General features: G+C 37.1%; 1 protein-coding gene across 8 annotated transcripts in view; it reads left to right on the top strand.

Moving 5' to 3' along the window:
- Positions 1-17,640, top strand: part of MSR1 (macrophage scavenger receptor 1) — a 109,236-nt gene that overhangs the window by 79,021 nt on the left and 12,575 nt on the right. For 6 of the 8 annotated variants that reach the window (XM_062213413.1, XM_062213418.1, XM_062213415.1 and 3 more), the window contains one exon: positions 16,150-16,338. The exons of 1 other annotated variant lie outside the window; for it this stretch is intronic. In XM_062213413.1, coding sequence (XP_062069397.1) covers positions 16,150-16,338 — 189 coding nt within the window. Of the gene's footprint in view, positions 1-539; positions 2,923-16,149; positions 16,339-17,640 lie in introns of those variants that run through there. One more of the 8 variants, XM_062213420.1, reaches the window with a different exon arrangement.

Here is a 17,640-nt window from a genome sequence, read left to right as displayed (position 1 = left end):
AAAGTTTTTGAAATTTATACATAAGCTATATGTATAAATTTATACATATATTTTTATTACACATTTTGAAGGCTCTACTATGCATGGATTTTAAAATTCTTTGAATTATACTATCTTTTCATTCTAATTTCCATAGTCTTTTCAAAGTATCTTCATACAACTGTACCAAAATTACCATAATACATTCAATGCCCTAGTCTTGAACACTTAATAATTTTTGTTTGCTTTGTTTTAGCTTTAATAACTAATATTACTTTCAACATCCTCATATATGATCTTGTGGAAATAATTTTAATAGTGAATATTCTGGAATAAATGATGTTTAGGTTGTATGCGTCTTACAATTCAATGAATTCTTGCAAATGGCTCAGAAAGTTGTAACAACTTATACTGTAGGAAAGTGCCAGATTCCCCACATCTTTAATTCTGATACATTAACATTTATATTGAATTATTTCAGTATACCTTAAAATTATTTTTCAGGCATGATTTAAATACAATAAAATAATCATTGATTTCCTCTTTTATGTGTGTGTCAGGACCAGTACAACTAACTCCCTGATCGAATTAGGGCAGGGCCCTTTTAAGATCAGATGGCTTGGGCAGGACACCTGCTACATCTCATTAAAAGACCTTTCAACTCTGGACGAGTCATCAGCACAACTGACTTCCAAGATACCTTTGTGACTCCAGACGACCTTGATTCCTGTGTCCAGCCTGCTTCCACATGGCTTCCTCTTCCCGTCCTTGGTACTGTTTGGGTCTCTGCTGCCATGTTCACACCACTTTCCACTGTAGTACCGCACCCTCATCCCTGCCCTGTAGCCTGGGTGTCTCCCAAGAGCTGACTGACATGCTGTGCCAACCAGCCCTGTGATGCCATGCCAGGAGCTCTCCAATGCCACTCACCTAAACTTTTGCTGAACTTAGTTTAATCCATTGGGTTCTAGTAGAAATCTCATGTGTTTTGATTGTATGGGGATTCTTTACATGTGAAACATTTTTCTCAGCCAAGTATAAGGAAGACAAAAACTAGAATTCATCCACTAAATCATTCATTCACTCATTCATTTAGCGTATGTTCATTGCATACTTCCTGGAGCTGAACATAGTAGTTAATATGACAGATATTTCCTCCGGCCTGAGCATTGTCCCTGAGAGACATAGAAAAATAAATAGGCAACTATGACACATCATAGTTAACACTGGGGGAAAAATCAAAGCTATAGTGTACTTAGAGAGGATAATGACTTTTTATTCCTTATAATGTTTTTAAAAATTTGATTTTGACTTGCTTGTTTACCTTCCTGTCTTGATAGTCCCCAAATTAAGCATATGCTTTTTTTTTTTTTCAATTTGAAAGTGAGGTACAGTGGATTTTGGGCAATTAATTCAGCATATTTGAACCAAAAACATTTCCTACAAAATATTTTGATCGGGAAAAAGTAATGCTGACAGTTTTTTGTTCTAAATACACACTCTGTATTTTGTGGTTTAAGTGACCAGTGTAGACCCTGGAGGAAAAGAAGTACTCATTAGAGCTGGAAATATTTTGTGTAGGTAAAGAAAGGGGTGGAAATGAGGCAGGATAAAAGGCAGGAAAAGCTAGGCAAAAAAAAAAAAAAAAAGGAATAGGAAAAATGTAGAATCATATGTCATCTTTACGGTGTCTCTGGGTTGATGATCAGACCCCATTTTCACAACTGCTCTTTCCATCACAGAGCCTCAGGCTCACAGCATCAAGATTCTAGTAGAACTGTAAGCAGCGTGCCCATGTGTATCTCACCATTTCCATTACCTTTCTTGCAAAAGGGACATCATAACACCTACCTCACAGGGTTGTTGTGAGGATCAATTAAGACGTGTATATGTCAAGATGCCCTGTAATGTCATAAAATGCTTTCAGGACACACAGTACAGTTCACAGAACTGCAACTACTATGCCTCACTTGCGTAATACAGATATTTTAAATCTGTAATCAAAATAGAAGTGAAAGGAAAATGAAAATGCAAGAAACCAAATAAACATCATGGATGAAGAGAAAGATGCTAGAGAATAAGACTTTATATTGGAGAGAGCAATGCAAGTGTGACCAGATCACAAATCAATGAGTTTGTCTGAGCCGAGCAGAAGAGCATTAGTTATAAATAAAAGGAGCGACTAAACAGAGTGCACACCAGAGGCCAGAAGCTGTCAACAAAGGTCAGAACAAAATGTCAGGCTAATAAAACAAGAGTGCAAACTCTGAAGGACAAAGCATGAGCCCAAGATGCTGTTGATGAGCAAGTTCCAAGAAGGGTTGAAACAAATTGGCGTTGTCAGTGGTACACTCCGAGTCTATGCCTGCATGACATCGAAATCTGCAAAGAAAAATAAAGAGGAGATAGCAGGGAATCTGCCAGCCAGCCAGAGAGTCCTCAATATTGGCAAACTAGCAACAAGGAATAGCAATTTAATGTAAACATCTAGAGATAAGTGGAGAATTTATCCCTGGTTAAATTTGGTGTGACTTCCTGTTTCACTCTTCTGGAGGCAGGTAGAGTATGGCAGATTCTCATGGCAGCAGGCCTTGGTCCACTGGAAATCCCAATGTACACAATTGCAAGGATTCAGTTCACAAGTCATTTTATATCCTAGACTAAATATGGATTGTCAAGTGTATAATACTAGCTCAGATTTCCAAAATTAGTGGAGACAGGCTTTGCTTCTCTCTTTAGACAAAAATAGATGCTGAATGCCCAGTTCAAATGTACAAAGTATACCAATTTTAATACCATAAAATGCAAAGATGTGTGCACCAAACTTTAATGGTTGTTAATGGGTTGTCTGCTGTATTCTTGCCTGAGCTAGGAAGGTAAGCATTTCACTATGCAGAAAAATTCCTGCCATACAATTAAACACTTTGTGAGGCTTGTGCTGAATATTCCAGTTACTCCTACGTGTGGTTTGTTAGTATGTTTTACTGTATTTTTCTTATGTCCAATCAAAGTATAACTAGGATGCATGTTTTGAGTTTTTGAAATGCATACAATGATAAGAAAAATTCATTTGTCTTTAATTTGACTTCTGCTGAAGGTGCAGTTCAGTCATGAATGATTTCTGATTATTCTTATAGTATTCTCTTGATCAAGGTAAAACCTCTGATAACTATACAGTTGACAATCAGTAAAAGGTACATTTGATACATTATCATATCTTATCCTCAGAAGAGCCGTTGGGATAATTACTGGTTTTATCCCTATTTGATGGATGAAAAATTGAGGGATATTGTCAAAAATGAAAGAGTTAAAAATTCAAAGCCAGTCCCTGTGATTCCATTCAATATTCCTTCACCAGTTGTGGATTTTTATATATAAATACCATACATTTGTGCTATGGATAGAGTGTGTATGTAAGAGAGAGAGAGAGAGAAAAGAAAAATAATGTGGTAATTAGTAGGTTGGTTTTCTAGAAGATGCCTAATAAATTGAAAATACTAAGGTGATAAAAGTTCTTATAGTAGGTCAGTTTCCAAAACAGTGTTCTTTGTTAGTTTTAATTTGTTGATGTTTCTACCTTCAGTACGCCAGCTGTTGCCTTCAGTCTTTTCCCCAAGTATATTATTCATAAATGTAGTCTGCCTATAATACCTTCAGTACCTCTATTATCATTAATGAGAGTCACTTATGTACCCCTGGGGAGGAGATTCCTATTAGTGTTCTGTCTTTACTATGCTAGCTGGCTCAGTGTTAACATTTTCCAATATCATTTGCCTGCTTTGAAATCTCCCTGCTTTTACCATGGCTCCTTTTTGACTCTACCATATAGTTTTTTAGTAGCACCAGCTGTGAGTGAACAGAGCAGAGTGTGCCTGAGCAGCGATGGCTCTACATAAATGCTGACTCTTGATAGTGTGGTGGTTAAAGCTGTCTATGATTTCACAAATTGATACTAAAAATACCTAGTGTTTCATTAACACCTTAGATGCATTCCTTAATATGTCTTATAAATTGAAATAGAGATTTAAATTGGTAATGGATCCAGGGGTTAGCACTTGTCCTGTTAAGTGCCTATCCCAGCTGACTCTCACAGCTCAAGTCTCCCCAGAAGCAATTAGAAGGAAAAAAAATCAATACAGTTCCAGCCAGGTCTTTTGCACTAGCCAAAAATGCAGTTCATCCAGCATGTGCAGGAATGCAGATGTAGACAGATCCAACATGCAGCTTCCTATTCCTCCACAAGCTCTGAAGACCAAATGTCTTTCTGACTTTCTGGCTTCCTATTCTGCAGTAAGAAATTGCACCTTAACACTGACACAGGATCATTTATTTAGCTCAAATTAAAGCACTTCCCAGGTATTGGATCACAAATTCGACCCCTTCAGCTTGGCAGCTTTGGAAATGTATTGCCCTTAAAAAGAGAATTGCATCTTCAATTTCCCTAGAACAATGTGGATAACTTGCTTGTACGTGACAATTCCAAGGAATCTGCCCTGCACCCTGTCCTGGCGCCTGTTACAGCTGCACCTGCAGACGCCCGACCCTTTGTTGAGAGCCGCCATTATTCCCATTTCTGGCCTCCCTTAAATGCTTCCTCACACTTGATCCAGGCCACAGTGGAGTACCTGGGGCCCAGCTATTTTGGGGAGCTATTAAAAGGAATGACAGTGTGAATTCTTTTTGAAAAATGGCCCTATTCATAATGATAGTTTGTGTAATTCTGCATTTCCATTTCCTAGACATGTGGAAAGGCTGGTAACCTCCTTTAACTGAATATGAATATTCAGTTTCTGTGTACACAGCATTTCCACACAAAAAAATTCCACGTGGCTTACAGCGTTCTTCATTGGTCCCCTTTAAGGTGATTATCTGTGGGCAATCTTCTGTCAAAATATTTGCAGCACAGGATTAGGAACATTTCATAATGAGTTCAGATTTATTTGTTTTTCTGTAAGTTCATTTTTTTAAAAAGGTTTTATTTATTTATTTGAAAGGCAGGGTTACACAGAGAGAGAGGAGAGGCAGAGGCCTTCCATCTGCTGGTTCACTCCCCATTTGGCTGCAATGGCCGGAGCTGCACCGATCCGAAGCCAGGAACCAGGAGCTTGTTTCAGGTCTCCCACATGGATGCAGGGGCCCAAGGACTTGGGCCATCTGCCACTGCTTTCCCAGGCCATAGCAGAGAGCTGGATGGGAAGTGGGGCAGCCAGAACTCAAACCAGCGCCCATAGGGGAAGCTGGCACTGCAGGCAGCGGCTTTACCCACTAAGCCACAATGCCAGCACATAAGTTTGTTCTTAAATATGGCCTAAACTTTACCATAAATGTAGGGATTCATTTGTTTTTACAGTTACAAGAAACATTTCAGCTTCATTTCTTACCAGTATGTCTTTTACATTATGGTGTTTCATGATTTAATACAAGTCACCAGGGTAGTGCTGTTCAAGTAGATAATAATTAATAAGATTAATAGCTAACAGAATGACCTAGGCAACCATTCTAATTCTTTGTAAGAAGATCACCATTGACCTTGGTGCACAAGCTTCATTTGAAAAGCTCACAGAAAAATGGAATTTAAAGATATGTTTGGGTGGTTAATATGCCACTTGGCATGCTTGCATTCCATATCAAAGTGCCTGGGTTTGAGTCCTCCCTCTGCTTCTAATTCCAGCATGCCGCTAATTTGTTCACTCTAAGGAAACAGGTGAAGGGCAAGTATTTCAGTCCCTGCCACCCAGGAGACATGAAATGAATTCTTGGCTCCTGGTTTAGTCCTGGCCTGGCCCTTGCTGTGTTGGTTCATTTGGGCAGTGAACCAGCAGATGGAATATCCCTCTCTGTCTCTCTCTGTAACTGCCTTTCAAAGAAATAAAAGTAAAAGTAAAAAAAAAAAAAAAAAAAAAAAAAGGTAAATTGATTGAAATTCATGTATAAAATTTCCCATAATACTCATTTTCCATGAACTCTGGAGATTTCTTGCACAAATGGATTCCAAAAGTTTTTGGTACCAAAATAATTTTTTATTCCATTTTCCACAAACTTTTTAAAGTACTCTCATGCTTGTAAGAACTTTTTTAGAGGAATATAATAAAAAATTACTTACTAGTAGGACGAAATGCTTTACAAAATTCAGAACTGAAGGAGATGAGTTTTGTTTCAGGCGTGGCAGGATCCAGGAGTTCAAACTAAACATGTGACTCAGCCTTGGTTTCTCTCCATTTCTTCCTTTATTTCTCTTTATATATGTTATAATCATTGTCATGTAGGCCCTCAGTATGCTGCATTATCTGAGAAAGGGTCATTTTTTCTCCTCCAAAAGAACTCTTTTTTTGTTGTTGTTGTTCTATTGGATCTTGGGGTTTCCTCTTGCTAACTACCATGTTTAGAGAAGGGTGTACACACTGCCCAAACAGATGAGATGAGCACCAAATGGTGGGTAAAACAAGAGTGTCTCATAATTCAAGGTACAGGGTGCTGAAAGAGTAAACCAACCTTTCTGCATTTTTTCTGAGACATTTAGAAATATTCTTGCCAATAACTTGTTGGACAGCAGTGTATTAGTATCACATCAGTCCTCCTATAATGTGAAAGATTTGCATCTCTCTAAGTGACCATACTATAGCATTGTTCTAGAAGTTGCTCTCATGGTCTGGAGAACATTGGAATAACCTCTGAAGTTTTTATCATATGATGATGACTGGGCTTGACATACAGAGATTCTGATTTGGGTTTTTTTGTTGTTGTTGTTTGTTTGCTTGCTTGCTTGCTTTGGACTGAGACATGTGATTTTTAAAATCTATCCTTGTGATTCTGAAGCACAAAGTAGTTGCATATGCTTAACATATGGTACTTTGCTCCTGCCATCACCCATTTCCATTCTTTAGACCAGAGATCTGAATTTTTAACAATGGTAATAATAATATCTCTAATATGTAAAGTCACCCTCTTTGTGCAAAGAACTAAGCAAAGCACCTTGCATACTGGACCTCCTTCATGCAATCCTTACAAAGAGTGGAGTCCTCTGCTGGCTTGCCCATGAGAATTTAGAGCAGTTAAGTAACCTGTGCAAAATCATTCCATGTATGGTAGGCCCACAGTGTGAATCTTGGTTTATCTGATTTGAATTTCTATCACTTAAAGGCAACATGATAGGGCACCTTAACTTGACACTCTCCCCCACTTAAAACCCTACTCCTTCCAAACTTCTTTAAAATATAATCATGACCTAAATTAATCCTTGCAACAGTCCCAATACAGAAGATTGCATAGCAAGTAAAGGCATCAAAGTACAAAGTGGCAAGAGGTCATCTCTCTGAAGTGATGAAGAAAGTGTGTAGTACAGCTGGGACTAGAAACCTGGACTGCCAGCTGATCATGCCCCATCTCTGATAAATAAGAACTGGGATCCTCTCTTGAAATAACGAATTGAGTTCAGAACCCAACTGAGTCAACATGTTGAAATCAAAATTGCTTTTAAAATTTTTCATTAGAGAGAAACAACAAACATTCCCATCACATCATTCTTTCCCTAAATTCCCATAATGGCCAGGTTTGGGCAGGCTCAAAGCAGGAAGCCAGGATCTCAATCCAGGTGTTCCATTGAATTATTGGAGCCACCACTGATGCCTCTCAGGGTCTTCAATCACAGAAAGCCAGGGTCAGGAGCTAGAACTAGAAATTGAAACCAGGTACTCTGATGTATGAAGTAGGTGTCTCAACCAGCATCTAACTGCTAGGCCAAATGCTTGCATTTCAGAGAGGTGTGTTTGTTTGTTTGTTTGTTTTTTAATTAAACAGGGTCTCTCCCTTCTGTTTACCCAAACAAAATATGCCATTCCATGTTTTTTCTTGTTTTCTAAGAGAGTATCTATCTTGATTACTCTAACATGGTCAAGGTTTAAGCTAAGCAAAGAGAATGTTTCTTAGAAGAGGAAGAGCTTCTTGGCTGAATTTTTGAAACTTGAAGTTACCTGTTCTAACACACTTCTGGACTCCAACTGCTGGATATGAATTTTGGTCTCTCTTGTCAGGTGCAGATGTAATGAAGACATTACTCTCTATTTTCTTCTACCAATTCCAGTAAGTCAGTCTTACTTATGAGCATAAACAAAATACAACGCACAATGCCCAGGAGAATGTAGAGTTTCAATTACCTTCACTCCAATTCAAGCTACAAACACAGTTATTTTGGGAAATTATTTTCTCTTCATAAAAAGGCAGAGAATCTGTACCAAGCTGTCAATTCTCCCAGTAACTGGACAGATTACTGGGGCAAATTTAAGACCTTTTCTCTGTGAAACCTACATCTCAAATCCCTTTATTTCATGATTTCACAGCTCCTAGAATAAGTTTCAGAAGGAAACATAAATAATAATTCTATTGCTATTGTTTATAGAGTATTTCAGTTTAAAATATATTCTTTCACATATTGTCACATCTGAAACCTCACTTTGATCTAAGAGGTAGATGCTATTTTTATTTTATAAATGGGCAAGTGTAGGCTTAAAGCGGCAAGTTCTCCTATTGGAGTCAACAGCTTAAAGGGAGAGGAGGACTTCTTCAGGTTCCTGGTGAAACTTCTGCGTTTAGAAATCAGAACTGTGAGCAACAAATAACTGTTTTAAGCCTCCGTGTGTGATCATCTGACACAGCCTGGGACGCTAACACATGGAGGTTTCTTTGGCTGCTACCCCTTGAGGAATCCAAAATAATTTTTCTGAAGGCTTAGGCATAATAGGAAAATAGAAATAACAGAGTCTACAAGTTGAAGTTGAACCTCAGAGTCCGCTCTCTTGAAATTTCCCCAGCAAATTTCAAGAAGCCAGATTTTCCTCACTGAGCCTTCTCTCATCACACCTCAGCCATCACAATTATACACACTCCTCTCTACAGAAATCCTCTCTCTCTGTTGTTCTCTTCTGGACCAAGGTATCAAAAATCCTCCCCCAACCTCTCAAGTAAGACTCAAAATCTATTATTTTTCCAGAGAATTTAATTTTATGAATTTGTTTATTTGAAAGGTAAACTTGGGTTTACTCTTAAAATTACTGGTTTGGTATTAAATTGCCCAGGTCAGCCAAAGCCAGGAGAATGGAATTCAGTCAAGGTCTCACATGTGTGTGTTGGGTACCCAAGTACTTCACTCTCTGCCTGTTTTCTCCCAGGGTCTACATCCTGCATTCTGCAGGAAACAGGAATCTAGAGTAGAGCCAGGCCTCCCACTCAGGGATTTCTACATAGGATGTAGGCATCCCAAGCAGCAATTCACTGCTAAGCCAAACATCCACTCTGAAGGTAGATCTTAATTCAGTTCTTTCTTTCCACTCAGAGGTGGTGGCGGGCACAAAGAAGTCACCACAGTTCATATCTTCTATGATGTTTCGTTTCAAATTAGAAATTTGTTTGTCTAATAGTATTGTTTCTGTAACTTTAAAGGAATGACTGCTTTTGAAGCATTTTCGCAATTTATTTAGGTCTCAAAGTATGACTCCTTCAATGTTGCTGGGAATGTTATTTCCTTCTTTAGATCAGTTATATCTCAAACACACAGCCATGCCTTGTTTAACAATGGGGATATATTCAGAGAAATGTGACGTTATGTGGTTCCATCACTGTGTAGGCATCACAGAATACACTAGCATAAATCTACGTGGTAGTATGACCTGTTGCTCCTTGGCTTCAGACCTGAGTAACATGTTCCTATGCTGAGTATTATAAGCAACTATAACACAGCAGGAAGTGATTGTGCATCCAGTCATACCCAAACACAGAAAATGTATAGTAATTAGAATATGTAATGGGATTTTTTTCTTTTCTGTCCTAATATTTTGAGACCACTGTGTTCATTGGCTGAAATATTATGTGGCACATGACAGAAGGAAAGAAGAGAAGATGCTTATAGTCAATATCCAATACATAGTTATATACATACTACCTGGATTTCCAAGATGGTACCATTTATCATATTGGCTACAGTTATTTGTTTTTCAAGAAATATAATGTTCAGAATACAATCAAAGTCCCAGGGATGCCTCTTCTTGCTTCCCAAAATAAACCTTTATCTTAGTGTCTATTTGGCTCTTCCCATTGACATTTTTATGCATTTACTTCATATATGTGTGTATGCATAAACACAGCTGATACTGTTTCGTATGTTTAGATCAGTGACATTATATTCTAGCTTTCATTCTGAAATGTTTTCTCACTTCAATTTCATGAGTGAATTTCAGCTTTGTGTAACAGTAAAGATATTAGAGAGTATCTAGCCTACTATTTATTTTAATGTAATTAATCAGTTTTAAAAATAGTACAGTTACAGAAAATAGGAGAAAGATCACATATTCAGTTTTTTATATCATAATAAATTATAGTTACTATTTCTGGAAACTTCCTTCCAGTGTTATAATATAGCAAAAAAAATTTTGCATAATTATAATGCAAGCTTTTAATCTCAGTATATTAATTCAATGTTATTTTGTCACCACCACCCCCATTTTCTGCATAGTCATTTTGACATTATGTTTAATGCTTCTAGAACTATCCACCAACTATATATATATATATACTATAATTAATTTATCTATTCTTCTATCTTTATTCTATTTCTACTTTACCTCTACCCTTTACAATAAAACTTTTTAACTTTTATTTAACAAATATAAATTTCCAAAGTACAGCTTTTGGATTACAGTGGCTTTCCCCTCCCCCATAACTTCCCTCCCACCCGCAACCCTCCCATTTTCCGCTCCCTCTCACATCCCATTCACATCAAGATTCATTTTCAATTATCTTTATATATAGAAGATCAATTTAGTATATATTAAGTAAAGATTTTAACAGTTACAATAAAACTATAATAAATAAACTCCTGATATTGTTGCTGTTTACCATATTTGGATTTATTTCCTCAGATTACAAAATAATTTATTCATTTTTAAAATTATCAACTCTTATTTTTCTTGTGGTGTCTTTTGGTCATAAATATGAATGAGTTGTTTGTGTAGAATTATTTTATATACATATTCTATCTTATATTCAGACTTTAAAAAACCTAAAGCCACCAGTTCTAGACATTCCTCAGGAACTACAAAGCAAGAGGTTGTCTACTGACACTTAAGCTATAGAAGGAGCATATAAGAAGCTGGGGCAAAGTTATGTTAAATTATCCAATCCAATTGAAGGTATTAACATACATAATGAAAAATGTATTAACAAAAGACAGTTCTACAGCAAAAAACTCACTGACATGTCTCATAGTAAATTAATAAATTAATTGAACAAATAGTTCATTGGTTATGATCCACATTCTCGGGTGGATTGCCAATTGGCAAATATGGCCTTGTCAAACAGATTCAAATATTACAATTTTTGAAGAAATGTAAATTGAATTGGCACTTAGTCCCAGCTGTTCTCTGTAACATGTGTCTGCCCCTGAGCTGGCAAAACCCGGTTCTGGTCTGGGGAAAGCTGCTCAGAGTTACCCAGCAAGCCTTCTCACCTTGGAACACTTGGAAGTCAGCCATGTAGGTTTTCCCATAATTGGACACATGTTTATGCCATTCAAATCAATCTTCCCTTATTAATTCCTATTTTACTACCATAGAAGCTATAATCTCTCTACAGATTCATGAAATGTTAATTTCTATTGTTTATTGTTTGGTAGTTTAAGCATTTGCCAAGTTGAATACACTCAGATAATACAACCCCCATGTCAAGAAGGAACTCACCATTTATTTGATTGTTCATTCACATGCACATATCACAATTCTTGGTCAAGGGACCACTAAGTGACAACTTGCATTCTGTGAAGTGCTGAAAGATAGCCATAAAGACTTCATCTAGTGGGGGAGAGAAACAAGTGTACAATGCTTTGGTATGGGCCAGTAGTGCTACAGGAGCTTGTCAAAAGTAATCACCCAAACCTTGGGACTGAAGATGGAGAAATGAGAGAGGAAGAAGGAAGGAAGAATGGAGGCTAATTGACAGAGAACTTGGCCCCTGAAATAAAGGGGAGTGAAGCTGATTTTAAAACATGTATAGGTATATAACTGGGCTAAAATATTTACAGGTGCAGGGATTGATAATTTTTCAAAGTGTTGGACTGGCAAAGAGAGCAGAAATGAATCATGACTTAATTTGTTCCAGTGGTCATGTGACAGGAGTCAGCTATCATTCAAGTTTATTCTGGTTTTTACTTCTCCAGGGGGTGCCAAACTTTTTCCTGTAAAGGAAGTTTTGTTTAGATGCACTTAACCAAAAGATATCATTTTCTCTTTTTAACAGTCAAAGGTTTGGACTCACTGAGATTTTACCACTGTTTTACACTGTTGACCACAGATTTTACACTGTTGCATTAACAGTGTCACAGGCAGAACTAAAATCCAGATGATCTGACTGCTGAATTTTAGTTTTAAAACATTCTGTAATTTGAGGGGTTGGGAGATGAGAGACTGAGACAGGGAGAGAGCAAAATCAGAAACCACAATGTCTTCAGCTGTGCTGAGACTGAATCTGGAAACCAGAAATTCAATCTAGGTCTCCCACATGGATGGCAGGAACCCAGTTCCTTGAGCCATAAATGCTGTCTCCCAGGGTCTGCATTAAATGGAAGCTGGAGTCAGGAGTTAGTGTGGTATCAAACCCAGGTACTCAAATATGGAACGTAGCTGTCTTAACCACTGCATTAAGTGATCACTCCTGACTCCTGAATTTTTAATTTTAGTTACACTCTACAGTCACAGAAAGAATACAATACAAACATATAGCATGCTTAATCTTGCCTAAATGCATCAAAGTTATTGAAATATTTTTATAGAATAAACTTAAGGTTTTTGTCTGCTCACAACTTGCTCTTCAACAAAGAAAACCTTCACTCCAGGAATGTCATGTCTCAAGACATGAACTTGCATGTTGGTCCAGTCTTTTTAGTACACAGATAAACATCTAACTCAAACAAGGGCATAGGAGGGCTTCCCTGGATATCTACTTTCACTGAGCTAACAACTGAAAAATATAAAAATAGGAGCTGTTCACAGAGATATTGTATCATGCAGACTGGAGAGCAAAGATACTTAACAAAAGAGGCGAGTAAAGCAAGCTGCAGTTTTGGGGACTCTGAGTAGATTCAGGTCTTGGTTCAGCTGTTGGAGATACCTAACTATAATCTGATCCTTGGGCGCACTGGGGCAACCCATGATCCTAAAAATGCATTGTCATTTACATTTTGGGTTACATTACTTTGATTATTGTTTCTTTGCCTGTTTAAAAGCAATCATTAATCTAGACTCAATGTGTAGTCACATTGTCAATGCTTATCTGTGTTGATCTAATTTGACTCTGGAAAAAGTCTAGACTAAAAAAGTTAAGAGGGAAATTAAGACAGTTATTCAGAAAATCATTTATAACTTACGCTCTTCTGAAATCTTTAGCTACAAGACAAGAATTTCCAAATGGAAAAAACAATTAACCTGACTAAATATGTAGCTTGATGTCAAAGAAAAACATATACAGTATTAGCATCCATATAATGATGAGTTAGCTAAATTCAAAGAAAACTCCAGCCTGTATTTTTCCTAAGAAAACGCTGTGATTGATGCTGATGACAAAATGAGCTTTTCTCCATCATCAAAACAGAACAGTAGGGTGATACATGATACCCAGTCTGGAATAAATTTTTACCTGCCTCTTTCTTCCATATGAGTTCAGAGACGATTGAGGGTCAGTACCATGTGGCCATCTGTCAGTATTTACTTATAATCATTAGATATTTCAGGTGACATTTATGCATGGACCAATCCATAAATATTGGGCCCTAAAGAGAGAATAGAGACTTACCCTCGCTCAGAATCCCATTTGCATGGGAAATTTGAAAGAAATCTGTGGCCATTTTCTTTGCAATATCTGACCATAGGATTCCATGCATCTGCAGCGGTTTCCAGTATAATATGCCTTCTTGTTTAAATAAATAATGCAAACTTTTAGGTTAGTAGTTCTCAAAGTGTGGTCTCTGGGCCAACAGCATATGCATAACCTGGAAACTTGTTAAAGTACAATTATTGGTACCATTGCAGATGCAGGTCCAGTAATATGTGATTCTGCTTTATAACAAAGTAAGAGAACCAGGAGATATAGGGCTCATTAATGACCTTTTGGGAGAGGTAGGAGGAAAAGAACGAACAGTAAGGATGTTTACTCACACTTGTTTGGGCAAGAAGAAAATCAACCTCATTTAATCAAATGTTTGAATTTACCTGATTTTTTTCTTTTGTATGCATAATAAATGTATTAGGTTTGGATATGTTTGACTTGCATAAAAATTTGAGCATGACACTGAGTAATGCAACATATTAAATTGTTATAATATTTTACATGTTAAATGTTACAGTATTTTAAAACTTTACACAGTCCATTCTTGGTTTATTCCTCTGTGTTTTCTTAGACAACTGCAATAAATGATTAGGTCATCCAGGTGATTCACTCAGCAGTTGAACATTTTAATATGTGATAGCAAATTATTTTCTCTTTTAAAAAATGTTTTTGAGTGAGTCTGGACTCATGGTGTAGCCGGTATCCCCTGCCATCAGAAGATGACCCAAGTGTTTGGGCCCCTGCCGCCCAAGTGGGAGACCCTGATTAAATTCCTGGCTCCTGGCTTCAGCCTGGCCCAGTCCTAGCTGTGGCAGCCAGCTGGGGAGTGGATCAGCATATGGAAGAGCTATCTGTTTCTTTGTCGCCCTTCTCTCTGTATAACTCTGACTTTCAAATAAATAAGCTCTTGGCTTTGGTCTAGTTCAACCATGGATGCTGTGGGCATTGGGGAGTGAATCAGAGGATGGACAATATCTGTCTATCTGTCTTTGCCTGTTTCTGTGTGTCTCTTTTTTTCAAATAAGCCAAAATAAAATTTTTAAATGAAGGAAATAGTTTCTTAAACAAATGCTTGTTAGAATAGTATAGTCTGTTTAAGAACTTTGATACCCAAGTGATTATTTTCATAGTATTAATTGCACACTTTTATTTATCTATTCCTACATTTAAAATATATATGTTGATGGGACCATTGTTGTGGCGTGGTAGGTTAAGTCACTGCCGGTAGCATCAGCATATAATATTGATCCCATTTCAAGTCCCAGCTGCTCCATTTCTGTTCCAGTTCCCTACTAATGTGCCTGGGAAAGCAGCAGAAGATGGCCCAAGTCTTTGGGCCCCTGTACTCACATGGGAGATCTGGAAGAAACTCCTTTCTCCTGGCTTTGAATTGGCCCAACCCCAGCCATTATAGCTATTTGGGGAGTGAACCAGTGGATCAAAGATCTCTCTCCTGCTCTCTCTTGTTCACTCTGTAACTCTATCTCTCCATAAATAAAATAAATCTTAAATAAAATATATATGTTGATTTCAAAAATAAGAAAAGACCATTTCATATGTATGCTGTATTTATGTAAATGTTTGTCACGTGACTAGAATTATGTAAGCAAGTTTGCTTACTTATACGTTACACAGCAAAATTACTTTTGAATTTATAAACATAGTTTATTTCTTTGAAAGCTTACTGCTTTACTAATTTCTCAAAATAAACAAAAATATTCTTATTTTTCATCTCATTATTTTTCCGAAAAGACAAACTTTCAAGACATAATCCAGGGACCTCATAACAAGGAATCTCCTTGCTATTCTTAAATGAATGTTGTCACTGTAGTCACCGCGTTTCTCTTGGTAAAAGCTGTGAAGTTTGCTGACCCATTTTGCTATTTATGTTAATATAAAATATCTGCCTGGCACCCTTCAATATTATTGAAAATCACTGCTTATGTGTCAGTGGATCAAGGAAACAATGAGTCATTTTGCTATAAGTGATTCTAATACTATTAAAATCTACATAACACTGATAAACAAGTGACTGTTGATTTTTTTAAAACTATTGCAACGTAATCTTTGAAGTTCTAATTAACGCATATGTAGCAGGTAACTCTTAGAATGGATTTTGCTCTTCACTTTTTACAAGTGCAATGGTTGCAGTTAAATTCTATACCAAAAGGTGGCGCCAGAAAGTTTAACATTTATTCTAATAGTGAAATTTATTGGGAAAATGTGCTAAAAGTCTTTTTGAAAAAACCAAAGCATTCTCAAATGATACGTACATAACTGACTCTAATTTGTTTCTGTTTAAAGCTCCTTCTGCGACTGTCCGACTGGTTGGTGGCCGTGGCCCTCATGAGGGTAGAGTGGAGATATTACACAATGGACAGTGGGGCACAATATGTGATGATCACTGGGAATTGCGTGCTGGGCAGGTTGTCTGCAGGAGCTTGGGATACCGAGGCGTTAACAGTGTGCACAAGAAAGCTTATTTTGGACAAGGTAATTTGAAGAAAATTTTTAAAAAATGAAATGCAGGCATTCTCTAATGACAAAGGAATAGGAACATATAGGATAAGAGGGAAGAATTCTTTATAGTATTTTGTAAAATTTGTCTTTTGATTTTTCAGTTTGTTAAAATTTTAACATATTTTAAAAATTATACTTATTTATATGGTATTATGTGATGTTCATTACATATACACATAAGTGATGTCCAGTCAGGGTAAATATATTTATCTTTTCAAGTATTTAACATTTATTTACACTAGAAATATCTCAAAGTCCTATATTATAGCTTTTTATATAATAAATTAACATATCTAGCTTCATCCTACTATTCAATAGAACACTAGAACTTTTTACTCATTTCCAGCTATAACCCAGTACTGGTCAACAGCCTTCACCAATACCTCCTACCCCACTTCCCTCCCCAACCTCTGGTAGCTACAATTCTATTTTTAAGTTTTATGAGATCAATTTTTTTAAGACTCCACATATGAATGAGATCAAATGATACTTGCCTTTCTGGGCTTGGCTTATTTCCGTTAATATAATGATCCCAATTCTGTCCCTGTTGTTGTACATAACAAGATATTTATCCTTTTCTATGACTGAGTAATACCCTGTGAAGTATATTTACCACAGTATCTTTATCCATTCATCAGTGGATGGACACTTAGGTTGTTTCCATTTCCTGGCTATTCTGAATAGTGCTGTAGTAACCGTGGGAGCACAGATGTCTCTTCCATAGATGGGTTTTATTTCTGTTGTATATATACTCAAGTGAGATTACTAGGTCATATGGCAAATCTTGCTTTAGTTTTAGAGGAACCTCCACACTGTTTTCCACAATGGCTGTACTGACATTTATACCAACAGTGTACCAAGGTCCCCTTTTCTCCAAATCCTCACCTCTTTTTGCCCTTTTATAATAATAAATCTTCCTGGAGTGAGGTGATATCTCATTGTGGTTTTGGTTTCTTTTCCCTATTGATTAATGATGTTGAGCATTTCTTTTAACATTTTGGCTGTTTGTGTGTCTTCCTTTGAGTAAGATTTAATTATTTTAAAGGCAGAGAGAGATGCCATCTTTTGACTGGGTTCCCAAATTCCCACAATAACAGAAGATTGGCCAGGCTACAGCCAGGAGTCAGGGACTGAATCCACGTGTTGATAGGGAACCAGATACTTCAACTATCACCTGCTGTCTCCCAGAGCGCATATTATTAGGAAACTGGAGTCAGCAACAGAACCAGATTGGAAATTGCATACTCAAATGTGGGATGTAGGAAGCCCAGAAGG

The sequence above is a fragment of the Lepus europaeus genome, chromosome 16 (genome assembly GCF_033115175.1).
Source record: "Lepus europaeus isolate LE1 chromosome 16, mLepTim1.pri, whole genome shotgun sequence".
Lineage (NCBI taxonomy): Eukaryota > Metazoa > Chordata > Mammalia > Lagomorpha > Leporidae > Lepus > Lepus europaeus.
The sequence above is the reverse complement of the archived record's forward strand: the minus strand, read 5'-3'. Positions and strand labels throughout refer to the sequence as shown.